Source organism: Apteryx mantelli, chromosome 1, assembly GCF_036417845.1.
Source record: "Apteryx mantelli isolate bAptMan1 chromosome 1, bAptMan1.hap1, whole genome shotgun sequence".
In the NCBI taxonomy this organism is placed as follows: Eukaryota; Metazoa; Chordata; class Aves; order Apterygiformes; family Apterygidae; genus Apteryx; species Apteryx mantelli.
The window spans coordinates 157,963,669-157,989,149 of record NC_089978.1 but is presented as its reverse complement, the minus strand read 5'-3'; the positions used below and the strand labels follow the sequence as shown (position 1 = coordinate 157,989,149).

The 25,481-nt window shown below is 44.4% G+C and overlaps 2 protein-coding genes across 5 annotated transcripts; one reads left to right on the top strand and one right to left on the bottom strand.

Moving 5' to 3' along the window:
- Window positions 1-100: 100 nt before the first annotated feature.
- On the top strand, window positions 101-23,051 carry ADCK2 (aarF domain containing kinase 2). Of its 4 annotated transcripts, XR_010886035.1 has the most exons (10): window positions 101-1,036; window positions 1,797-1,943; window positions 3,574-3,702; window positions 4,372-4,467; window positions 5,922-6,173; window positions 7,651-7,779; window positions 8,405-8,458; window positions 9,670-9,889; window positions 19,845-19,943; window positions 22,340-23,051. XR_010886035.1 is itself a non-coding variant. In XM_013947121.2 (8 exons), the coding sequence occupies exons 1-8, from the start codon at window positions 101-103 to the stop codon at window positions 9,811-9,813; spliced, it is 1,887 nt and encodes a 628-aa protein (XP_013802575.2). In that variant the 3' UTR covers window positions 9,814-10,972. The 4 variants fall into 4 exon arrangements, 1 of the variants encoding a protein (XP_013802575.2); XR_010886034.1 differs by lacking the exon at window positions 22,340-23,051 and having other exon boundaries at window positions 19,845-20,235; XR_010886036.1 differs by lacking the exons at window positions 19,845-19,943; window positions 22,340-23,051 and adding an exon at window positions 18,788-19,101.
- Window positions 16,712-25,023, bottom strand: LOC106488272 (uncharacterized). The gene is made up of 9 exons (XM_067295352.1): window positions 24,904-25,023; window positions 23,983-24,342; window positions 21,954-22,045; window positions 21,596-21,773; window positions 20,230-20,458; window positions 19,095-19,663; window positions 18,068-18,209; window positions 16,779-16,837; window positions 16,712-16,723 (listed from the first exon to the last, which is right to left on the bottom strand). The coding sequence occupies exons 1-9, from the start codon at window positions 25,021-25,023 to the stop codon at window positions 16,712-16,714; spliced, it is 1,761 nt and encodes a 586-aa protein (XP_067151453.1).
- Window positions 25,024-25,481: the final 458 nt, after the last annotated feature.

The following is a 25,481-nucleotide window of genomic DNA, read 5'->3' as shown; positions in this document are numbered from 1 at the left end:
AGGGGAGGAGAGGGGCGGGGCCCGCCCGAGGGGTGGGGCGGGGCGGAGGGGCGGGGCGGAGCGCTAGGGGCGGGGCCGTGGCCGTGGCGCCCGCCCCGTGATGGCGGCGGCTGGCGCCGCGCGCCGGCTGGTGCTACTGCTCGTGGCGCGGCCGGCGGCGGCGGCGGCGGCGGCGGCGGCGCGGGGGGCCCGAGCCGGGCCCGGCGCAGCCGCGGGGCTCCGGGGGGCGCCGCGGGCCGCGTCCTGGGCCGCGGTGGCCTTGACGGTGCCCGCCGCGGCCGGGCGGCCGGCGGGCGCTGCGGAGCGCTGCCCGGAGCAGCTGCCGCCGCCGTTGCCGCTGCCGCGGCGGCGGGGGCTGCTGTGGCGGCTGGGCCTGGCCGCGCGGCTGGGCCTGCGGGCCTGCGGGCTGCTGCTGCGGTTCGGGCCCGTGCTGCTGCTCTACCCGCTGAGCCGCCTGTCGCCCCGGCTGGGCGGGCTGTGGCTGCGGCTGCTGCGCAGGGCCGCCGAGGCTGCCGGCCCCACCTGCGTCAAGCTGGGCCAGTGGGCCAGCACCCGCAGGGACCTCTTCTCCGAGGCCTTCTGTGACGAGTTTTCCAAGCTGCACGTCGAGGTGAGCCCGCACCCCTGGGGCCACACCGACGAGCTCCTGAGCAAAGCCTTCGGCGAGGACTGGAGGGGCATCCTCAAGTTCCCCAGCCAGGAGCCAGTCGGCTCAGGCTGCGTCGCCCAGGTGTATAAAGCCTACGCTGACCTCACCACTGTTGCCGGCTCCCAGGCCGAGGAGCTAGCGAGATGCTCGGTGCTCAGGTCTGCTTTTGAAGCATGGGAAGTGTCTGGTTTTAGAGGCCTCTTCAGGTGGCTTGGGAGGAGGAAGCATGAGGCGATGCAGGAGGAGAAGAGCAGGGGGGAGCTGAGTCCCAAAGGCTGCTCCCTGGGAAGCCCTGCGATGGTGGCACCCCGTATGGAGCAGATGGCCCAACTGCTCCTGAGTGCAAACCCTTCATCAGCCAGACATCTGACTCCTGTAGCCGTTAAAGTAAGTCATGTATCTCTCACTGGTAGACATGTGAAAGTGGAGCGTGCTGGACAAGGCTGATCGGATTTTAGTTCCCATGAAGATGAATAGACTGGCAAGGGTCAAGTGTGGCAGAGGGAAGTGGTGCTTGTCCCCCTCAGTATCTTTTGTCTGCCCTTGGTTCCAGCCAGTTCTGATCCTGACTTGCAGAGGCCCCAACTCATGCCAATCTGGAGACCTCTAGTATTCGTACTGCCCATATCAGCATTTGGTGTGGCATGTGCATACCAGAAATGGTTGCAAGGGTCAAATTATATGAAAAGAATGAATATGAAGCTAGGTTTCACCTTTCACCATAAAATGAAGCACCTTCTGTCTCCTCATGTAAAGAACCTGGAACAGAGAAGTTAGGTCCAGCAAGTCTTATTCAAGCTATTCCAAGTCTTATTCAAGCTATTCCAAGTCTTATTCAAGCTATTCCAAATACTAATCAATACTGCATGGCAGGGAGAGGGTTGGAGAGCAAAAGCAATGGGAATTGGTGAGATCATAGGCTCCAGCACAGAGGTATTCTGTTTGAAGATTATAAAGTGTTTCTTCACAACTTAATCCATGGAGAAATGTGAATTTTTCCCAGGATTAGCTAGTTAAGCCTTGTTAGCTTCCAGTTTTATAGGCTGAGTTCTGACTCTTTGGAATGTGTCATTTTAGCTGATTGAAATGGCCTGTCTTCTTTACAGGATTTTGGCAGTTGATCTTGTCACTGTTCTTTCTTGCCCAGGTTCTGCACCCTGGGCTAGTCCACCAAGTCCAGATGGATCTGTTTCTCATGAAGATGGGTAGTCACATCATTGGACTTCTCCCTGGGTTCAAGTGGCTCAGTTTGACAGAGATCGTGGAGGAGTTTGAGAAGCTTATGATTCAGCAGGTACGTGCAATGCCATGATCTCCACACACTGAAGCACAGCTACTCCTTTTTCTAGATGCTGACTGGCGAAGTCTGTTCTTGCTTTAACTCTGTTCATACTGCTACTTTCTAAAGGGTAGATGAAGGCTGGCCTGTTCTTTAATTATGTTTCTTTTTCTAATCAGTCACATGAATATTACTATAGGAAACCTCATATGCTAACAGAGTAAAAAAGCAAGATTTAACAGTGTTTGTTAAAACTTTGAGTAAGTTTTCTAGCAAAAAAACCCTGAACAGGTGGTTAGCATAGTCACAGTTCTTTTTGCAGGATTGTAAAAGAAAGGTGACTGATAATGAGAGACCATTTCTTAGGAAAAGAATCTCTAAATCTATCCCTCTCTGACATACTGTTTTTTCTTTAAACCTACATATTTATTTGCAACCTATACTCATCAGTTATGTTTGTTAGCATTAAGATGTATATTAACATAATTAATATACTTTTAAATCAGTTAATAACATGTTCTGTAACATGTTCTGTAATAACATGATCAGAATCATAGTGTTGGTAAAAGTTAAACTTTGCAAGTAGCTCTGAAAACATGTCCTACTTCACTAATGTCTTGTAAGGACACAGCACTAAAATATCCTTACTTCCAAATTTACAAAAACTTCACTACACCGTTAATTGCTCTTGTGTTTCCATTAACAGGAAATGTGACTTTTCCATATTAAACTACTGTCTGCTAATTCACTTTGATGTCTAGGTTCTAGTGTCTTTAGTCTGTTATAAACCTCCAAAAATCTTAATTCTTTTCTATTATTGCAAAAATCTACACAACAAAAAAACCCTGATTGTAAGTTGTTGACTCTGTTTGGATGTGTGTTAAGGTTCCTAGTGCCAGTTTAGTTGGGCAGAGCTTTTTCTGGAGGTTCTGAAGACTCAGGATCAGGAGAGCACCTGACAGGCCTGTTGTCATTTCTTTTCATTTCTCTTTGAAAGAACAAGAAATATTCCTGGGATATTTCCCATTTCCAGATGAGGGAAGTGAGGTAAGGTCACTCTCCCTCCCATATCCTTGAGCAGCAGCAGTGGACAGCAGTGGAGGATAAAGGGGAAGGTAAAGGAATGTTGCTTGGGCAGGAGAGAGGCCCTTGTGTCAAGGCACTGGATCACTGAGGAGAACAGGAGCCAAGGCTTTGCACAGTGGATTATTTTGTATGGGTCACGTTAAATTTCTTCCCGCTACAGCTGCCTACTTACAAAATGAGGCTAGGGCTGCAATTCTTCCTGTCTCTGTCTTGCTATTTGACAGTAAGCTTTGGCTCAGGATCCATCTCATCCTATTGGAAATAATGTGGTCATGGTCTTTTTTTTGTTTGTTTTTTTGAGACACCATGCCAATAGTAAGAGTAACGTGTATTTCTAGGGTGCTGGCTTGTGGGCTATTCATTACCCAGTCTCTTACTCTTCCATCAGGAATGCTTTAAGTGTGTAAGAAGTACCGTTTCATATTTTGTTTTCATTCTGGCTCTCTGATCAGTCTCACTGGTATGAGGTGTTGTACCATACAGTCATATCCTCATGCAGGATCTTCAGGAACTAATTGCATCTAATTCTCAACCCTACTTTTTCTTCTTCTCCCTTGAGACTGACTTACGCTATGAAGCCAGGAATCTGGAACGCTTCCGACAAAATTTCCTGGGTGTTGATTTTGTGAAGTTCCCTACTCCTCTTCGCCCCTTGGTAACGACAGATGTTCTAGTGGAAACGTTTGAGGTAAGAATATCAGGGTCTGGGAATGGTGGTGGCAGTGAGAAGGCCCTAAGGAGAATATGCTAATGCACCTCCTTTGAGAAGGAGAGAGATGAGAAGCAGGAGGATGCTGCCTTTCTCTTATTTGCTTAATGAGACTGATGTCCTTCCTTTAGTGTCTCTTCTACTCTCTTTGTTCATAAACGGTATATCCCAAAAGACAGGTGGCAGACACAACTCCATATAGAAGTGAATGGAATGCTTGGCCTGAAGCCAAAGCCAACTGGCAGTGTGTCCAATCACCATGTGCTTGCCTGTGCTTTCCGCTCCGGCACCATGCTCTGGCTCTCCTCCGTGGTGGGTCAAAGCAAGGAACTCGCAGTCTGACCCTTTCTGGTGCTTGCTTTGCTTCGCTTTGGATGTTTGAGTTGGTCCAAAGCTGTTCTCTCAGCCTTAGTTTTTGTGTATGCAATCCTGGTGAGGGTATTTCTGTCCCAGGCTATTTCACACTCTCTTTCCAAAGAACAAATCCTTTTCTCCTGTGTTCCCTATCATGGTAGGTATAGCCTCCATTGAGCAGGTCCTTTTAAGGGTATTTTTATTGCCTTCCCGCCACTCTTTGCAGAGGTGGTTAGAGGTGTGGTTGAAGGGTAGGACACGGTGTGTTTGACTCCAGCTCTGTCTTTATTTCAGGAGAGTGAGCCTATTTCCCAGTACTTGCATGCAGAGATTGCCACAGAGCTGAGGCAGAGACTTGCAAAGATGGGCATGGACATGCTCCTAAAAATGGTAGGCACCATCAGCAGGGAGACCTGCTTGTACACGGTAGGGACCTCGGGTGCAATTTGATCAGTGCGTTGCTTAGGGAAACCCACTAATCCATTTAATGAATATTCATGTATTGTGCAAGTGCAATAAAGTGCAATGTAATTAGCAAATACCGTGCTCTCTGCAGAAGCTATGGACGCAACCCACAGGGAAACCAGCTAGCCTAGTTTGTTCACTTTCTACCCCTCCTCCAAAACTACCATTTTCAAGGAGGTAAAGAATTTATACATACATACATATATAATCTCAATGGTTTTTTATATATATATATATATATTCATACATACACATTATATGTATTTATGTATAATCTCAACGGTTAATGCACAATCAAAAAAAGCAAACCAAATTCTAGTAGTAGAAAAGAATTAGCAACAGAACAACATTAAGGCAGCATGTGAAACAAGTGCCTGTTTCTTAAATACTTTGTGCAGTTCTAGTCCCTCCCTGTCCATGACCTTCCATCTCAAAGGCTCTAACAGAATTAGAAAAGGTGCAGAGGAAGGCAGAGAAGATGACTTCTGGAGTGGAATGGCTTCCATATAGGAATGATGAAATAGATTGGGACTCTTAACTCTGGAAAGCAGAGAAATGAGGGCAGCTTGTGGCAGATACATGCATTCATGGGTGTATGACAGTGAATGTGGATCCGTTATTTATGGTTTCTCAAAATAGAACAACAAGGAGGCCACAAACGAAGCTATCAGAAGGCGCTTTTCCAGGCAATACCCAAAAAGCACTCCTTTTTTCGTGCTGCTCTGATTTACATGGCAATTGGACAAACTTGTAGAAGTCAAATAGGAAGATAAGCCCCTGTGGGGCAGGAAGTCCTGCAGTCCCAGGATGCCAGGAGGGTTAGTGGAAAGTATCCCATTGTGTTTGCCCTGTTGTTACTCCTTTCTGCTGCTAGCCAGTAGCAGAGGCAGAGGAGTGCTACTTGCATCTGTCTTCTAACTTATTCTCCTCACTTTTTTTTTTTATACAGTTGTAATGTGGGTTGATGTGCTGGTGTAAACAAACCGTTAGTCATTCACAAAATCCCATACCAATGAATGGCAAAGGACCTGTTCTTACTGCATTTCTCTTTGCTGAGGCCCACTATTGTCCATCTAGTTGAGGGTTAATTGCTGAAGAGCCTTTGGAACTGCTGAAACTGCTTGCTGTCTTACCAGACCTCTAGCGAATGTGCACGATTGCTTCACACAGCTCTGCTGACTCCCCCAGGATGACTAGCACTCGTGCTATTTCAGCCCATCTTGTCCTCAGCAGAACTATTCGCTGTGTTGTTGCATAGGGTGATGCATGTTAGTAATGACAGGGAACAGACCAGAAATGAACCTGTACAATTTGCCTGGGAGTTTGGTGTGGGCAGGCTGGGTTGGAATAAACTGCTCTAAGATGTGTCCTTTCTCCAGGTCTTTGTTGACAACTTTGTTCATGCTGACCTGCATCCTGGGAACATCCTGGTCCAAGGCATGGCCCACATCAGCGCAAGCGGCAAGGAGCAGACGGCCATTGTGGACCTGTGTGACACGCTTGTGGTGGAAGTGCAGCCGCCTCGCGGGCGGCTCTGCTTGGTGCTGCTGGATGCGGGGATTGTGGCAGAGCTGCAGACTGCTGACATGCAGAACTTCCGGGCGGTTTTCACAGCTGTGGTCCAGGGCCAGGTAAAGGCCAATGTCATGAGGTTGGGGAGCTGAGGCTGGGGAAGGAAGAGAGCTGGAGAATCTGGCTGAAGTGTGTTTTTTTTTTTTTTTTTTCTTTTTTCCCTTGTTTCCCCTTACAATCCTCTGTAGGAGGAGAGAGGAGACTTGCTATCAGCTAGCTTGAAAGCTATACCAAATGCAAATAAGATGCTCAGCTAAAGCAAGATGGCCTCCAGAATGGAGTGATTTCAATGGCCGGTGAGAGTGACAGGGTTTGATGGGAAGCAGTGACTGCCACTCCTGGTTTGGAGTGCTTTTGGTGCAAGTTAGGACTGCTTGGGAGCCACTTGCATTTCAGAGACTGTTGCAGAGTGTGCCAGATTTTGCTAGAGTAGAGAAGGGAATGGATTAAAATTTTGATCTTCAACACGTGTTCCCTGCCGCAGCCTTCCATGCCTTACTGCTGGGAAGCCCACATGCCACCCTCCCTTCTCTTGTGTCAGCATCTATAAATAAAAGCCATCAAGACAGGCAGGAGGTTTGACCTATGCCAGGCTTCTCTGTACAAGGGGAATTTCTTCCTTCTTGTTCCCTCTTTAAATACACTATCTGATGGACTACAGAATCCAATGCTGATGTCTTCTGTTCATTCTGAGAACAAGTATCAGTGCTCTTACTGACATATTGCTATTTCTCAGCTGTGAGTTGGAGGGCTCACCAGCATATAGGAGGAACACATTTTATCTCTGTGTCTATTTTATCTGCTGAAACATACCCAGAAGTCATGCTAATGTCCATGTGTTCAGGATGTGCTATGCTGCCAGACTTACTTCAGCTACTGAGCAGTCATTCAATTGTAAGTCCTTCATGGCTCAGGCTGGGTATAATTCATGTTCTACAGGTGAAAAACTTCTATGCCAAGTCTCACTGCCAACCCTGGGGCCTCTGGCTCTGTGTGTCACTGTCATACAGCTTTGCCAAAAAGAGCCATAAAGCCCCTCTCATAAATGAAGCTTGCATATGACTCTTTCCCCTTCTTCCTTTTCTGTCCAAGTGTATGCTGGCACAGAATCAGTTCACTCTTCCTCCATGGTTTGAAAATAGAGGGTTGGACTTATCCCATAGAAGAGGTTAATAGGTGCCCTTTTTTACATCATTATCTGCTCTGATGTTAATCCTGTGGTTTTAATTTTCCCCTTGAAATTTCTCCTCACTGACCTTTGTTGCATCCTTCCCTACAAGAAAAATAAAGCAGGGCTTTGTGAGATACCAGCTAAGCCTTTTGGACCAGTTCTGCTCTTTCTGTACCTGCTTCTGTTAATCCCTTGGGTTTTTGTTAGTCCCAAAACTACTGGAAAAGGAGAGTGTGGCCCTGGGAGTTCTTTCCAGGAACTTTTGCAGCAAAAGCCTTCCAGGGATGGTGGTGTACAGCTCCCTGTAGGCCAGCTGGTACCAGCGATCTAGTTCTGCTGATTCTTCCTTTCAACTTGTTCTACAGGGGGAGAGAGTGGCAGAATTGATCCTTCATCATGCTCGTGCTAACCAGTGCCAGGATATCGAGCGATTCAAAGCTGAGATGGCAGAGCTAGTGACCAAGGCTCGGGGGAACACCATTGCCCTAGGAAAGGTAAGTGTACAGTGTCTCACCCTCACTTACCTGTAACTCGGTGCAGCTTTGCTTTCAGAGTGATCCTAGTGGAAAGGCCAGCTCTGATCCCATCAGCACTGCCCATACATAGTTTTTAGAATCTCAGATGGAGGAAAAGGTCCTTAAAATCTTCTCTTGTTTCCTTCTAACTACAAAAATGGTTTTATTTTACTATTTTTTTAAATCTACAATCTGCCAGTCCCCTGTAAGGTGTTGCTAAACCTGATGTTAGAGCTTGCATCCTGTTAGCTAAGGCCAGCCTGGGCACTTCAGAGAATGTAGTATGGAAGTACTGAGCAAACTAACACACAGTCTGTACAGCAATGAGGTCAAATGTTCTGCCTTCCTCGGCTGGTGTGTAAGCAGGACAATGGGTATGTACTGGGTCATCGCTGAACTCTTTATCCTGGAGTGGCTCACACCTTGGTGTTGGCTGTTGTCAGCCCAGTAATCTTGTCCCACCACAAGGACAAAATTCTAACACTCAGAATTTTAATTCTTACCCTGTCTTTCATGCATGTGGTTTAGTCTTGATGACCACAGGTTTGTGCCCCCCCTCCCCACTCTCTAATCAGCAGCGTTAACTTCTCCTTTTGTATTCCAGCTTCAAGTGGCAAATCTCCTCTCGAATGTCTTTAAGTTATTGATGACCCATAAGGTGAGGTCCAGTCACTGCCTGCCTTCAACAGCTGGAAGCTCATTTGGGGAGGGAGAACTACGGGAATGGTGAAGGGTTGACAAGGGAGGGGGACTGTGACTTCTGAAATGAGCTGCTAGGAGGGGGGCTGCAAGAATGCATCCAAGTGTTTCAGGCTTGCTGTTTCTCAGGGCCTAATATACATCCTACCAAGACCAATTTCCATTTTGTTGGGTTTTGTCTTCAATGCTGCATTTAATTGTTGGTATTACACACTAAAAGGAAAGTGTTGCTCTCACACTTGTTTTTTCCTATTTTATAGTCCCTTAGAAACAGAAAGCGAAATCCTGTATATGTGTATGCAGGCTTCTTCCCTGAGCTTGTTTCTTCCTTAATATGTGGTTATGTAACAGCACTAGGCCCTTTTACTGGTTTGTTATAGACCTTGAAAGCGAGCTCTTCACAGAGATGAGATTCTGTTTTATATTTAATAGTATTTGGGGGACAAGCTTCCATGGTTGCAAACAATCTTGGAAATCAACAGAGCTGTGATGGCCTGAACCAGAAGTGATGAGGGTTGTTTAGGTCAGCTGTAGGACTGGCCAGCCTGCAAAGGGTCCCCTTAAATGTTTCTTAGAGCTTTTTGTTGTTAAAATAATTAAGCTGGCATCCAGTAACATCAGGTGCAATTTAAACTGTTATCAAGCAAGTCCTGCTCCCAGCTCCATCACTCCTTAATGCCCTTGTATGCTTTGAAACATGTGCATGGCTGGGAATCAGGGACTGGTTTGTTCACATGCAAGCCAGGGGACTGTTTCCTCTGTGATCTGTGGGGCTCTTCTGTGGCTGTTCAGAAGGTGAGTTCTCCCGTACACAGCTACATGCACTTGAGTACAATGGATACTACTGCAGCTTATAACTGCCTTAGCAAGAGCTAGGAGCATTCCTAGCTCCTGCTATTCCAGTATGAAGGAAAAAATCCCATTCTTCTTGGAACTGGAAAATGTGAACCCTTAGGTTCCCTTAGGTCACTTCCTCTGTCTGCTGCTTTTTGGACCCTACTGGATTTTAGTAGTGATAGAGTTGCAGTATCGTTTCAGATGTGCTTGATGTTTCCACCCCAACCTCCTTCCTTTCCTCCCCATTTATCCAGAGCTGATTCCTCTGTGGAATGGGTTCAGAAGAAAAAAATTTTTGGTCCATGGAGTCCATTCAGTCTCTTGTGGTTCTAGGTGAAGCTCGAGAGCAACTTTGCTTCCATCATCTTTGCCATCATGGTCCTGGAAGGGCTTGGTCGTTCACTGGACCCTGAACTGGACATCCTGCAGGCAGCTAAACCACTGCTCATCAAAACTGCAGCTTCTGTCCTTGAATAGACTCTTGCAGTTGCTGCCCTCTCACTGTGCAGGGTTACCTTTGCTCTCTGTGAGCTGATGGAGAAAGAAGCTGAAGGTGAGAACAGTCACATGCCTCTCAAAATGCCATGCATTGGATATTCCACATTAATGTTGCTTTCAGTCATATCATCCAAGCAGCAAACAGGGTGATCACAGAATTGCACACAGAACGGTTGAGGGTGGAAGGGACCTTTTAAAGAACATCTAGTCCAACCCCCCTGCTCAACCTAGAGCAGGTTGCCCAGGACCCTATCTAGATGGCTTATGAATGTCTGCAAGGATGGAGACTCCACAATCTCTCTGGGCTACCTGTTCCAGGTTTTGACCACCCTCTCAGCAAAAAAGTTTTTCCTCATATTCAGATGGAACTTCCTGTTTCAGTTTGTGCCTGTTGCCTCTTATGCTGTCACTGGGCACCAGTGAAAAGAGTCTGGCCCCATTCTCTTTACACCCTCCCTTTAGATACTTAAATGCATTGTTAAGATCCCCTCTCAGTCGTCTTTTCTCCAGGTGGAGCAGTCCTAGCTCTCTCAGCCTTTACTTATATGAGGAAGGTCTATTTCAGAAGCCAGGAAGATTTTGCAGAGATGGAGAGTTCTGCCTCCCTTATGATTGCATGGTTCTATGAGATAATATACTCTGGTAGTTTTTTAACTGATGGTATCAGATACTTTAGGTGCACAAGATCACTGCAGCCTGGTGAAGAAAGCAGGTTTACTTGTCTAAAAGTCTTTAAAAAGAAGTTCAGCTAGCAAGTCTGTTTTGAAAAAACAATCGGGTTACATATTTTAAGTTAATTTACTTACTGATCTGTCACTACTGTATGAGAAGTGATATTTGATACCACCTAAGCAAGTAATGAAGATATTCAGTCTATGAAATGTAAACAGGCTGAAAAAGCCAATGTACCTTTTTTTTGTATTTTGTAATTTAATTTCTACTTTTATTGTAGAAGTGTCCTAAAATCCCACATGAAGTAGTCTGTTCTAAGTCATTTTGGATGATAAAAACAGACCAGCCAATTTCATTTTCAGACTTCCATACTCTAGCACAATACTATAGGAGTTTGGATTATAAACAGTAAAAGAAAATAATTGTTTTAACAGAAAAACTAATTCCATAATAAAAACAACTTTGGGGAATATTTCTACTGGCCTTAGTTTTTGTTGAAGCTTAAAAAAAAAAGCCTTTTCTTCATCTCTTTATTCCCATTTCTCCTTTTCCTTCTCCCCCCCTGCCTCCCCCCCCCCAAAAAAAATCTGAAGTCAACTCAAATCCTCACACTAACATGCAAATACTTGTTTTTTGTCTCTGGTAGTTTACAAAACAAGGAGTCTTTTATCCATTTTCAGTAATGGATGGAAAACTTATTAATGTTATCAAAACGAAATAGTTAAACCCAAAAAATGAGCTAGATCATTTGTGCCTCTTACAGTCATTTTAATGGTATTCTTAAAAATGATTTTATGACCTTATATTAATAGTAAGAAACAGTCTGTGAATGATAGGAAATATTTTAATACTAAATATATTTCCAGATATATTTTTCATGAAATTGCAGTGGCACAAGGGCTCTGTAGTAGTATGTTTTCAGATGGTTAAGCAAAGAAGAGAAACTACTTATGTGGATATAGTGTTATATGTTTCTAAGTGTACACAAAATGTCAGGCAACAGCATTTTAATTTTTGTATTGCTTGTTTCTGGGCATTACTTAAAACAAAGGCTCTCAAGCGTTTTAAATTTGTATTTAACCTACTTCTGTAGGAACTAAGAATGGCCTTTGATATGGCTCAGAGTGGTCCATCAAATACATTGTGCCACGTCCATTCTCATTTCCTAACTACTTGTGAAAATAACATGAAAATGAAACAGTTAAATTCTGGCCACTCAAAGCTGCTGATAGTGTTCTCTGGGACACAGCTGCTATACTTTATATCGCTGATGATATGAGGAAGAAGGATAGCACTTGAGGACATGCCATCCATAACCTCCCTCCTCCTTTGTGAATGAAGTTGCTTCTGTTAATCAGAGTACAATGCATTCAAAAGCTCTTCTCTCCTTTCCTCTTGTATAAAGCTGGCTCTTGGTGTGTCTTGCTGTTTCCCTTCTGTGGGAGAGAAGGTGATAGCTTGTCCATGGGAGTGGCTGATAACTGCATGTTTCACTAAGGAAAGTGAGTGATGCTGCTACACAATCAGGGGAGCTAGTAGCATCCTGGATGCCAGCTGGTAACTGTAGCCTGAATGGGGAACCCTTCTCCTCCTGTCTTGGCTACTGCTATTGGCTACCATGGTTTGTGGTACAGTTTGTTCGCTTACCTTTCAGTTTATCTAAATATTTGTCTTAGCAGCATTCTCCTCACTTATTCATGGTGCATGTTAAGCCTATTTACTCTGAACAGGCACTCTACTTGCAAAGCTATCTCAGTACCTTCCTGACACTCTCCCCAGCTTAAAACTTCTGCTTTTGTAGACAACAAGCCTGAAAGTGGGGCAATAGGTAAAACATATCAGACACCCAAGCCCACCCTTGGATTCAGCGATTCTCCAGACACATTTCAGAGAAGTACAGATATTTTCTTCCTCTCAATGCCTAGAACAGGTGGCTTTTCACCAAAAAACATGTTTTTGCATTTTGGAGTTATGTAAGTCATTCTTCCTCTAGGGGAGTGGCCTGCACGCTTCAAGGAGTGGGCCGTGACAGTAGGAGGCCCTCACTTAACTAATTCATCTCTGTCATTTGCAGCTTGAAATCAGTTATAGGCTGATGTCCTTCTGCCAGGCTCTAGGCCTCGTGCTGTCTCTCTGAATGGCTTTTGTAACTCTCAGCTCTTCTGTTGCTCCCCTCTGGAGTGCTCCCGTGATGTTTTCTTTCACCAGGCTCAAACCTGAACCCAACACTACAGGTGCCAACTCCTTGGAGTCCTATGGAGAAAGCTAGACCCCTCCAGATGGGGGCTGCCTTTGGGGCAGGAACCAAATGCTATAATTACATGAATTACCAACTTAGCTCTTGGTTGCAGAGTTGGGTCTGTCAGTTTGGTCACTCAATACACATAAGACAAGGAGAATAGTTTGACAGAGTTGGGGAGTCTACATATTGAACGGGTAGGTTAGACTAGTACCTCCAGAGAGGAAGGCTTGCAAAGGACAGAACAGTGAAAATGCACGCTGACTGCAAGAAAAGGAAGCTATAAGATCTCCCCAGGAACTGTAGTTTTGCTCGTCACAACTGCACTGTTTCCTGAGCTCCAGCACACTGACTCACACCTATACGATGCAGAGCAGGTTTGGGAAATGCTCAAGGACCTGCTTACCCACACTGCAGCTTCTTCACTCTAGTAGTGAGGTCCGGAGCATCAAAAGATTCTGGTCTCTGAGGTACTGCTGGAGGTCACAGTGTTTCTGGCCTTTCTCTTCCATCTTCTGATGGGAACGGTCTCTGTTCTGGAACACTCTCCTTTTGGCAGCCTGGTGCTGCTTTTGCTGCCTGTCCTGCTCCTGTGATTCTTGTTCCCACGTTTCCTGCCGTGACTGTATTCTGCTCCTGAGCAAATCCTACATAAAAATAATTAGAGAAGAGACATTTGCTATTGTATAGCCAGCTTTCATGCTTAATTTAATCTACAAATATTACTGGCAGAACTTAGAAATAGGTATAATAGTGAATTTGCCATAACCAGCTTGATGTAGACAGTTGATACTTAGTTCCCCATGTGGGCTTCATCTGTGGAAATTCATCCCTTGCACACAGAAAGACTTCTTCTACCACAGAGATGGGGAATTTTCCTTCTCAACTTTTTATGCAAGTGTTTAAAAAATGTCACATTGTTTTTGCATCTCCAAATGATAATTATATTGGATAGAAAACAGGTGAAAAATAAGTATTCTAGATGATACCACTATTGGAAACACAGTTGTCCAGGAAAAGCATTTGTGAAAGAGCCCTTACCAGCCTATCTTTCTCTTGTTCAAAGCTCCTTTCATTATGTTCTGCCAAAACCACGTCTCTCTCCAAACGCTGTGTTCTTAAGAACTGCAGCCTCTGGCTTGCCTTTCTCCTCTCCTCCTCTAGCAAGGAGGATTCCTTCCTGCTCCTCTCTGCCATGGCAGCTTGGAGCAGTGCTATGTGCTGGAAAGCTCTGTCTCTGTGCTCCTGCTGTTTCTCCAGTCCTTGCAATGTTCTCTGAAGCAATCGCTGCCTGTTTCCAAAATAAAATTGCTCAAATTTCTCAGGAAGAAAGATGGGGGGGGGGGAAGTGCATAAGATGCAAATCAGACATTCTGGCAATCTGTGGTCAACTAATACTTCAAGATGCTTTGTTAGGTTACGAGTGTTAAACCTGTGTCCTGAACAGAGTTGGCAAAAAAACAAATATGGGTTGGTGCCTGATGTTGCCAGCTCTCTGCAGTCATCTGTTCACCTGACTACGCAGCCTGATGTGGCCATGTGTTCTTGGCCCTGAAGACCAGGAATGAGGGGAATGGATTGTGGTGGCAGGACTGTCTTGATAGTGGAGCCGTGGAGGCCATGGAAGGAGGTGGGTCACAGCAGCAAGGATGGGCCAGGTGTAAAGGGACTGTGGGGCTGTGGTCAGGGAACAGGGGTTTGGGATACAAAAGGACTCTGAGGCTGAGGATGAGACTGAAGAGAATTTGCCCTTAGAGCTAATGCAAAAGGCTATGGGACCATGCACACCCACTCACCCATACCTTAGGCTGGTATGTTACTCTTTTTTTTTTTTTTTTTTAATTAATATTTTACATAATTTTTCCTCCATTAGTGAATCACCAAGATCACCATGCAGAGACTAGCATAAGGCACAATGTGTGACATTTGGAGACTAAGAGCACTAGGGAGCCGACATTATCAACGATCTGATATTTGCTACAAGGAACCAGTTAGCTCCTAGATTTTGCTAAAATCTTCCATCTGCTTCTCTGATTCTTCTTTGCCCTCCCTCCCACATCATTACCTCTGGTTGTCCCTGAGCAGCTGGCGTCGGACACCATCTGCCTTTTGCTGCTGCTCCCTCTTCAGCTGCCTCTGTTCCTCTTGCCGCCTTTTGTGCTCAATCTGGACTTCATTAAAGTGCACCTCTTTCTGTTTTTCTTCAGATGCACTGTTAAGGATTGATTTCTAAAACCAAAAAAACCCACCAACCTAAACCCTTAATCTCATCGATATATTTTTCTAATGCAAACTGTAAACCTACAAAACCAGGATAGCTTAAGTCTTCTAATGTCATTCCTGAGCTCTGGAAGCCATACTGCCACATGAATACTATAGTGTCACTTGCCATCCATGAAAAGGCTGGGTCTGATGCTAAAACCCTTACAAAAGATTAGGCTTAATTAACAAAGGGGTGCCTGAAAAATCTAAATATTTTAAGTAAGTAAGTAAGTGTTCTTCACAGGTCAGTAGGCATTGCAGATCCAGTTGTTCCAGTGCTGAGCCAATGCTTAAAACTGTATATTCTTTGTGCCATTTCTGGATTAGATGGAAAATACAGGTCCCGACCACAAATTGTATTAAAGATTCCTTATCAGATTTCATTGGCCAAACGCAAAATCATCCTGAAGTTCTGTGCAGGTGTACTAACTCCTCACTTCCTGTTGCCTAAGATTTCTACCCACGGTCAAGCAGTGCTTGTGTTTTCTTCAGAAATAGCTGCATTTTAGTGCTGAGCACTGTTCCTAATTTGCACTTGTAAATGCACTCTGCTGTGTAAAGAGATGAAGGAGCATTCACAAGGCTTCTCTTCAATCATAGCACAATATTTGTTTTATTTCTTCTGTACACCTTACAAGGCTCTCTATAAGGGAAGTGGCAAGGAAACATCCTATACTTAATCACCAAAACTTCGACATGCATTTCAGTTTACATTGCTAGAGCTGTTTGGGGCTAGAACAAGCTTCCCCAAATTATTTTGCTCTCAAGAGTGAATTCTCCCTTCTTCTACTCCCAGCCACACTTAGCATGTCCTTGCTGTTAGCCACGCCTTTGCAAAACAAACAGCTCCTTCCAGTTCTTTCCTCAGGATATTTCTAGTGCCACAAGCTGGGAAACACCTCTGGACCTTCAAATAATGCCCACTGTCTTCCCTCTTATTCTGACTGTCCCTGTCAGTCTCATGTAGCATTTAGACTGATTTTTCTTAACAAGTTGATCTGTATGGCTTCATAGAGGCAGTAAGTATCTTTGTTCTTCAGTGCATTGCTATTTCTTTGCAAAAACTGCACCTCATGGGTGGTTTGTTGTGTTTAAGAACTTACTTACAGATGGAAAGATCAAAGACAGAATCAAAGTAGGTGGGAGATGTATGAATGGTGTTATCTATCTAGCAGATAGAGGACTGGCCTGAGGTCCCATCCCAGCCCTGACATGCACTCTCCCTATGGGATTTGGCTGGCCAGCTAGCCTTTCTCTTTCTTGCTTTCAGTATCTGTAAAGATGGAATAATTCTTTCCTATCTTGAAGAGCTGTCTGAAACGATTAGTTGTTAGAAAGGATCTAAAATGAAAAACTCCATCAAAGTGCTAAGTAATAATACTAGTGTAATACTAGAAGTTCCTGTACAACACTGATTCCTAAGTGGAAACCTTATGTTTCTATTTATGCATATCCATTATGCTATGTATGCATAATTTTAAAAATACCTTTTAGAAAGAGATCAACTGAGAGTATATTCTGTATTCTAATAACACATGACAAATAAATCCTAATAGCTAAAAACTAGCTGGGACCCAATACTTACTGTAATGGCCTTTTCTTTTACAAGATGTAGAAGATTTGTGAATCTCTTAGCCTGCACATTGGAGGTACTGTGTGGTCTCTGCACACGTAGAGCTGATTTGATGGTCAGGCTGTCTGTCTTTAGTGATCGATCTACTTGGTCAAAGAAACTTTGGCGCCTGAAAGGACCCAAAGCGCTAGATGTCACGGAAGGGCTCCTCTGGAAATGCTGGATTGGAGTTTCTGCCACTTTGGACTCAAAGAGATCTTTCAGACAAATTGAGGACATACCAGGTTATAGACAGTTTATAAAAAGAAAGCAAATTAAAGAACAGATCGCATAAAATGTATTCAAGCAAGACTTTTATAACTGAGTACCAACATTTTTCTCTGAGGAAGTGAGATATTTTTAATCACCACAGAACAGGTCCCAGTTTTCAAAAAATAAGCTTACCGTTACAAGTAAGCAAGAGTTTTACCTGATAACACAGATCACTGACTGCACTTGCAGCTACTAATTCTAAAGGGTTATTTACATGGTATTTTGCAGACATACATGAGCTTTTGCCAATGCTCTGAGACAAAAGTCATGAATTTCTTGATAATGCAAAGCCTGGGCTTTAAATCCTGCTGAGAGACAGGATAAATGAGCTTGGGTGCAACTCTGTGCTAACACAGTTACATAGCTTTTGGGTGGCTCAGAATAGAGGCAGAGCTTGCTTGCCCCTTTCTGCTAAAGACAGTGCACACCTGAGCAGCAGTCATTGCATGTAATGATACTGCAGTGCCAGTGGAGAGGAAACGTGCACACTTCTGTTCCACTTTCCATTCTCCCTCTAACACCAGCTACACAGAGCAGTACAAAGGCAGTAACACCTGGAGAAAGATTTAGGCTTTTAGAATCCTTATTAAAAGGCCTCTATTTGTCACACATATAGCTTAAACAAGAAGAGTATTGATTAGAGTAGGTTTGATTAAAAGCTTTTGAAAATCGTGATCCAATCCCTTTTGAATGATAAGGGAATAAAAGTATACTTGATGACATTATAAAGCAGTAATTTTCAGCACAAAGAAGAGAATGAGTGTTTCCTGCAGAACAGTCCTGGCGAAATCTTTTGCTATAAGCAGTCATAGCTGATATTACAGATGAATTTTTAAAGGCAAGGAAATTTTAGGATTAGCAATATTTATAGTGAGCATGAAGATAAAACCCAAAAGCTGCTACCGTAGTAGCTGTAAGGGCCAAAAAAACCCCAACTTCCATCTGAGAATACTTTCATATTGAGAAGAAGGTGAACTCCTCAAACCATACTACTATTAATACCTAAAAATAAATATTGCTATATTATGCTGGCAATATTTGGCATGACATTATGACATTTTCTTTTGAAGCATCAAGAACTATAGCAACAGAAAAGACCTTAGACATAATGGCCCGCTGCACTGGTTTTGTGTGGCAAAACTTATAGTTGTATAAAACAGCTACAATTTCAGCACCATGTTCATGTTTAAGATGAGCCTCAGTATTGTCTTCCTGCTGTCTGCTGTCTGCTTCCTCCTTGTGTACTGACTCCATCAACCAGCTCTCTGTGTTGACAGCGGTATCGACCATAGCATGAGCCATCTCCCTCTGAGGATGCTAGAAACAATAAGAAATGCTATCAAAATCCAAACCTGATAAGAAAAAGAGCATGAACTTACAGCATAAGCTGCTGTGTTGCAACAGAAGCTTGGGAAAGAATAAAAAAATGTGGAGGGAAAAGTTCTTTATTAAACAAAGAACTCGGATATAGTAATTTATGATCACTTCTTAGGTTTGTCCATGTCTTTAAATGACCTAACAACTGGCAGTCTTACTGCCTGGGAGGGTCCAAACTGGCACAGAAAAGACCAAGCCAGAGGTGCTCTGGCTGAAAGACAGTCACATTCCCAGCATGTGCCAGGGTGGAGATTCCAACCCTTGCAGGTCAATAGAGAAAAGCCTGGCAGTAGCTGGTGCACATTAACCTCCTCCTAACTGATCCTCATCCACTGCCCATTCACAAGCCTCAGATCAACTACTGAGGATCACAGAAGTCTCTTTTGGTCGGGTGGAGAAATATCTTAATAGTATTATGTCAGGGACTGCCTTGATATGGAGGAATCCTTACCATAACGCTTGTCTGCTGTAAAGTCGTCTTCTCTGACACTTTTTCCTGCTTTACCTCCTTTACGCAGAGGCAGGATGTAAAGGGACTGGGCTATGCTGCACTTCTGATATTCTGCACCCGTGTAAGAGCTTCTAGGAGTCTACTCCAGCCAGTGACAAAGAATGGCAGCTTCTAACACTTTTCCAGATCAAAAGATCAAGAAGACAATGGAGAGCCAAGTCTCTCCATTCTCTAGTGGGCATGGAAGAGGGTCAAGCCCCAAACTTCTGGTAATTTTTCAGTACCAAGAGCAGAAAACACAAGGTAACAACGCAGAAACTAGACAAACATCAGACCACATATTAATGAAAGAGCCAGTGTGAGGCACTTGTTACCTTCTTAGGTTCTATAACCTCATTGTCCTCTTCCATACGAGACTTAACATCTTTCGGAACATTTTCAGTCTTCAATCTCCTCTCTTCCTTTTTCTCTTCTTCTCTGGAAACACCTTCTGAAATGGAGGTCTTCTCTTCAGACAGCTGCTTTTCTATTTTTCTGCTCAGCTCTTCTTTAGTCAAGTTTGTTCCTGGGACGAGGGCATCTTCTTGTTGTACTTTGCTCCTTGTAGGCTGTGTGGGTGCCCAGGCTGCAAGGCAGCGATGGGGAAGTGAGATGCACCTATAGCTGCACTTAGCACATGGCTGAATTGAATATAGACCCCTGGGCCAGTAGTCCAGGTATGAGTGATCCTGTCCGCAATGGCCTGAGGCTCTGTAACCTGGTGCCACAATGTATGGATAATCTGAGCTTGAAGCTATCACCATCTGCCTGGCTGCTAAAGGCATCTGCAGTTCTAGGATGATGCGTTCACTTAAGGGCAGAGGGATCCGCAGAGCTTGGTCGGAAGTTACCTCCTTAGTCTGCCCATTCCAGAAATTCACAAGCACTCCTCTTCTGTTGTGTGCTGTGTGTATCAAACAAAACAGTATGACAAAGAACGTATGAGAAACGTGTCAACCTGTGTGTTTTATCTCTTAGAAGCCAGTGATAAAACAATAGCTTGTGCTACAGACAATTTTGTAACAACTTAAATGAGTTTTTCTTTATAGGTTTAAGATTTGACCTTCTCTTGAACTTCCTCCTAGGAGACAACAGGTGGACAGCAGTAGCAAAACTCTCACTGGTCACAGTGAACCAGGATTTTATCCTGCACAAAGCCGGAAACTAGACTAACAGATAATCAGGTCAGTACTCAAGAGGGCCAGAAACATTTTTCTCTTTGTGTCAGGAGGACACCCATACTTTTTTAAAAGTTGCCATTCACAGAGCAAAGCAAGGGCTAATTCTAGGAGCAGCATTAATTCTGGCACTGAAAAAGAACAGGCTGCTTAGTGCCAACAAAAAAGAGAAGAGGAAGAGAAACCAAGCAGCAGTTGGTAAATTCTCCACAGCTGAGACTGTTCTCTTTTCTGTATAGTGGCTAGCAACTGTGGTGAGTCTAGCACTAATAGGAAAGCCAATACCTCGTACCTAAATGGGCCTCCTTGTCCTCCATAACCATTAACACAGTGCCTGGGCCAAAGCGTTCAGCTTTAGCCTCCCATGGTGCCAAGACCCTGTCTCCTGGAGCAAGTGGCTGTTGCCTGGCATCTTCATAGTGAAGAATGTCGTACAGAGGCGTTTCCTGCAGGCGAAGCTGTACCTTGCCTTTCAGCGTGCGACTTTTGTCAAACTTGATTAGGAAGCATTCCCTGGAGCCCTACAGGAGTAAAACATGCAGTTTGCAAGACAGACATCTGGGTCCAATTAACGGCCAAACATAAGTGCTAAGAGGGAAGTGGCAGAAATCCCAGGAAGCAGAACATGATCTGTGAATGTAGTGTTCCTCCTCCACCAGGTTTTTCATTGTACTGTGTCCATATTGAACTTAAAAAGTAATTAAATAGCTGTGGCTGACAGCCTTCTCTTCCTTTCTTTTTGGACTTAGACTTTAGTAGGCTTATCTGGCTCAGAGGAACAGAATTAGCATGCTAAGGAAGATCCCTACGAGTCCATTAGGAAAAGAGTAACCAAAATAAACTGCTGTGTATGATGCAGTTAGTTACATGGTGATCAAAAGGATTACAAACCAGTAAAATATTCTAAATGCCATAAATTTGACTGTTTTAATTTTAGCCTCCAGCACTGGGTGTGGGGCAGAGATTCCATGACCGAAATCTCAGTCCCTCTGCATATATCTATAAGTACACTTACACAAATAATGCTGTTGGCCCCTACTCCAGCTAAAGTCACTCGTGTCTTCAGCTGTCTATATCTGTTCCACCTTCCACTGGAGTTTACAGCCACCCGTAGCTATACTAGCATCACTATTTGTTTAACTAACTAACCTGTGAACTGGGAAATTAACTGGATTTTTAGAGAGCGCTGCAGGGGCCATTTTCTGTCTGGCATCCTAGATCATCTCACAAATCCCAGGAACACAGAAGAAAATAAGGAAAATTCTCAGTCCAGCAAGGAGAAAGTAGTCCCTGGAGGCAGATGTTTTGGATTACCATTATTAATGCTATTTAGTTTTACTGCTACACTAGGTGAAAATAGACAATAAGGATATAAGGGGCCTATTTTGTTTGACTGCTTCTGAACAACAACTCATTATAACCACTAAAGTGGATCGATTTCCAAGCTGCTTCTGCCTGCAGGACTCCTCACTGTAAACAGCCAGTCATCATCAGAAAATAGATGAAATAGGACGTGGGGAGAAAAACGCGGTTATGAAGTATGTTGTACAACCTACAGCAGGGTCACGGAGCTGGGGAGGGATAGGAAAGGACAGGAAAAAAGACACACAGAACCTAGGGAGAGCCTTTTACAAGCTTAGTTCCTGGTAAACACCTACCTTCACCTCTTTTACAACATGGCCCAAGTAGTAATAGCCATCAGTTTCTCTCCTGGCCAGCACACGGACTCCCCTCATGAAATCAGAAGCCTTTAGGGATGAATGGATTAAACGTCCTTCTGCTGAGGATATCAAGGGTGTACCAAGGAAATCTGGGCTCCACATACAAACAGGAAAGCTGTAGAAAACAGAAATACAAGAAGTAATGAAGGCCCTGGCAACAGAATTTCTGCATGTTGCTGCAATGAACCCAAACTAAATCCACTTGGGAGTCCTCCTCCCCCAATAACTCTTGGTTTCCTAGCTTTTTTTCTTCTCTGCTTTATCAAAGTGATCCATCTACAGGTTTTGAACTTACTCTGTTGCTGGACATCCTGACAGCAAAGAGCCACAGGGATCTTTATTAGTGGTGTGACAACACTGGACATGCGAGATGGACACGGAGCCTATCTGGAGGGGGGAAGGAGGAGAGGGAAGCAGAAGATGAACATGATTTCTGTTCCTAAATCCTTAAACAGGAATATTATTTATAAAAATGAAATTTACATTCCAGTATGTTACTTCTTTTTGTGTTTTAATTCTTACATCGTGTCCTTTGTTGTTCTATGCAATTTATTTGTAAGCTTATCACAAGTACTCTTTCCTATTTTAAGAAATCAAGATTTAAAAGAAGGAATATTAAGAAAATAAAATATAAGAACTATAATGATAAAACCCCTTGTGTTTCCCCTTCTTTCTATTCAGCTGCCAGATATGTAGCAGGTGAACCACTGTTTCTTCAGTCATGACCAGGCATGTTCAAACCACGAAGTACCATTTCAAGTACACTCAAAGCTCTAATAGATATTAATTTTTGGCCCATCTCAAATCCTATCATCATTTTGTTCAATTTTGAAGGAGGCACTAAGCATGTGATTTAAAAATCAGGATAGTTTACTTTCTTACTGATTATTATGGCACTCAGTTAATTGATTTTAGTATAGAGCTTTGAAGCTGAAAAATACACCAATCTCTCAGGACATGGCACAGCTGCAATAGAATGGAGACAGGGTGGGGGGTTCTGGGGCTGCCTCTCACATCACCAGGAGCACATGCTCATCACTAACATAGGAGTATCAATGCCCTTGGTTTCTTCCCAGTCAGTCTGTCCCTGGCTCTCAAATGGTAGTTTATGGACAGCTAGTGGTCATGTGCACATTGGCTCTTCCTGCAACCAGCTTCTTATGCAGGTATCCAAACTCTCCAAACAAGCAAGAGTTGTAAGGTCAAGGCAGAACCAAGGTGAGGGTTCAGTCTAGGAAGACAAAGTTGCCTTTAGAGGTCAGGGTCACCAGTGGAGCCATGTGGCCTGGGCAGGAGGATGGAGAAAGGACCTGATGGCTGAGCAGCATGTGAAACATTTGAGAAGAACAGTGACTCGGGGAAGAATGTGCCAGGGACTATGAGAGAAAAATGAAACACAAGGAACTGAGGAGACTGAGTTGACAACAAGACAATGAACTTTACAATAAAGCATTCAACTTTTATGGAAAAAGATAAACTTATATTGCATTAATTGGGTATTAAGTAAAAAAAAAATGCTTGAATAGTTTCCCATTATTTCCTGTAAACTGTTGCTGAAACTGCCTTAGGGCTGTTACAAGACTGTGAAGAAGAGGGAACTTAAAATGCCCTAACTACAAGGAGGCCCACAGGGTGGACATGCAAAAACCATGCTATATCAGCACTGAGGATTGTTAGATGTAGCAGTTCAGGGTGTTAACTGATTTACATGCTATTGTTATTTATTTATTTAAAAGGCAGTGTTCAGCCACCCATGCCAATGGGTAAAACAAGAATAAAATCCATGAATCAGGGTAAACCGGATGTAGGCAAAGCTGTACAGTCAACCAGCAAAGAAAATGTGAAACCAAACAAGGCATTTGTTCTTTCTTTCCTTCAGGATCTTCACCTCCACCTGTCAGTGTCATCTCTTTCCAAGTGCTGGTCTGTAAAGCTCAGTGAAATCACTTTACAAGCCAAATCCAGCTCTGCAGAAGTAAATGGAGCTAAACCACGCTATAACTGAATTTGACCCCAAATGTTGGTCACAATGCGTGTTGTACAGGAGCTACGTGAACTGCTCCCTTTATTCCCAAGCAGGGATCTAAGGAACGAGCAGTGCACATTTAGAAGGGTGGATATACCAACTTGGGATTTCAGGTGTAGCCTGTCACAGAGATGCCAAATCTATTTTAAAACTTTGTTCACAGACAACTTTGCTCATAAGCAGCCAGGCAAAATAAGGTTACCTTTCTAGAGAGACATAGAAATCTTCCTCTTCACCAGTTCTACTTGGTGAAATGCCATCCAATAAAGATTTGGGCAATCTTCTATTAGTGGCATACCTTTTCAGAAGCAGTATGAGGGAGTCTGATCACCTGAAAGGATCCCCCGGACTGTGTGGCTACTTTTTCCATTGCTTTTTGCTGGCCTCTTTCATAATCATCTGTAACTCCCAAAAGGCATACAACATGTACTGGATGCAACTTGTTCTCCACAAGAAGTCGACAGATTTCCTCTGACTCTTGCTCTGGGAGCATGTTGGTGAACAGATACACGTCCTTGCAGGCTGGGTCTTCAAATGCCACAGCCAAGCCGCTTGCAGCATCCGTGCCATTCTCAAAGTGCAGGGATCTAATCCAGGCTGCTGCTTCAGTGACACTACAGAGTGAACATCTGACCAAGCAGTTGCACCATTTTAATACCTATGCAAAAAAAAAAAAAAAAAAAAGACAAAGAAGAAACAAAACCCCCATTCAGACGTGTAACTCTTTCCTAACATGGAACAGATGTGAGATTCTGTATTTAGTATTTCTATACTTCCCGAGATCACCCTCTACAGTAAGGAAGGAATTCCCCACATCCTGTGGCAAAATCTCTGGAGTCAGGTAGGGCTGAAGAAGCTCACACAACCTCTCTGCAACCTACATATGCACTGTAAACTGTACATCTTTTCTCCCTCAAAGACAGCTGCGTTATCAATTCCCCTAGTGCTGACATTCCCTACACTTTAGAGGCTTTTCTCATTCTCAGCTGAACGACAATCGGAGCAGCTGTTCTCAGCTGGGAAGAAGCTTTCAAATTTGCTACTTTTACTGCACATTTGAAGGAGGACTTGTGTGTCCTGAAGCTCATTTATTTGTTCCAACTACAGTAACTGATCTAAAGAAAGACGTTGGCGCTATTTGCAAACCTTGCTCTGCCTACGGTCGCTATTCCCTTTTCACCGTGACTGCTTTAAAGCCCCCACTCCCTGGCGGCGTTACCTTGCTGGAAAACACTATGACATTGAACGTGGCCTCGGTGAGCCTGGCAGCCATCTGGAAGAGAGTCCGTATGAGGTGCTCCTTCAGGTACCCGGCCGCGGGGGCCGCGGCCCCCCGCATGCCGACCACAAAGGTGGCGCTCTGGCCCCGGGGCCCGCCATAGCTGAGAGGGGCAACGGCCCCGGCCAGCGCTACGGGGCGGCGGGCGGCACAGCCCGTGGCACGGCCTTTCCCCTGTTTCCCTGGGGGCTCCCCAAGCGCCCCACGCCCAGCCTGCCCACGGACAGCCCCGCACTGAGCCCAGGAGGCGCCCGCCGTTACCCCGCCTGTGACCGGCCGTTACGCCGCGCGCCGGCCGTCACCTCTTTAGCGCGCGGCCCTAGAGCGCCCGCTGTTCCCTGTTGCTACGCAACCAGACGCCGTGGACTGAACCAACTGGTCCGCCTTGGGGGGGTAAGTTCTTTTTTTTAATTAGAGCCTTTCTTACAGAGGGATAATGCTTGCGACGCTTGCTCCTCCCCCGCCCCCCCGTTCTGAAATAGAGAAATTTGCCTCATAATGTCACTGCATTCCTTCCC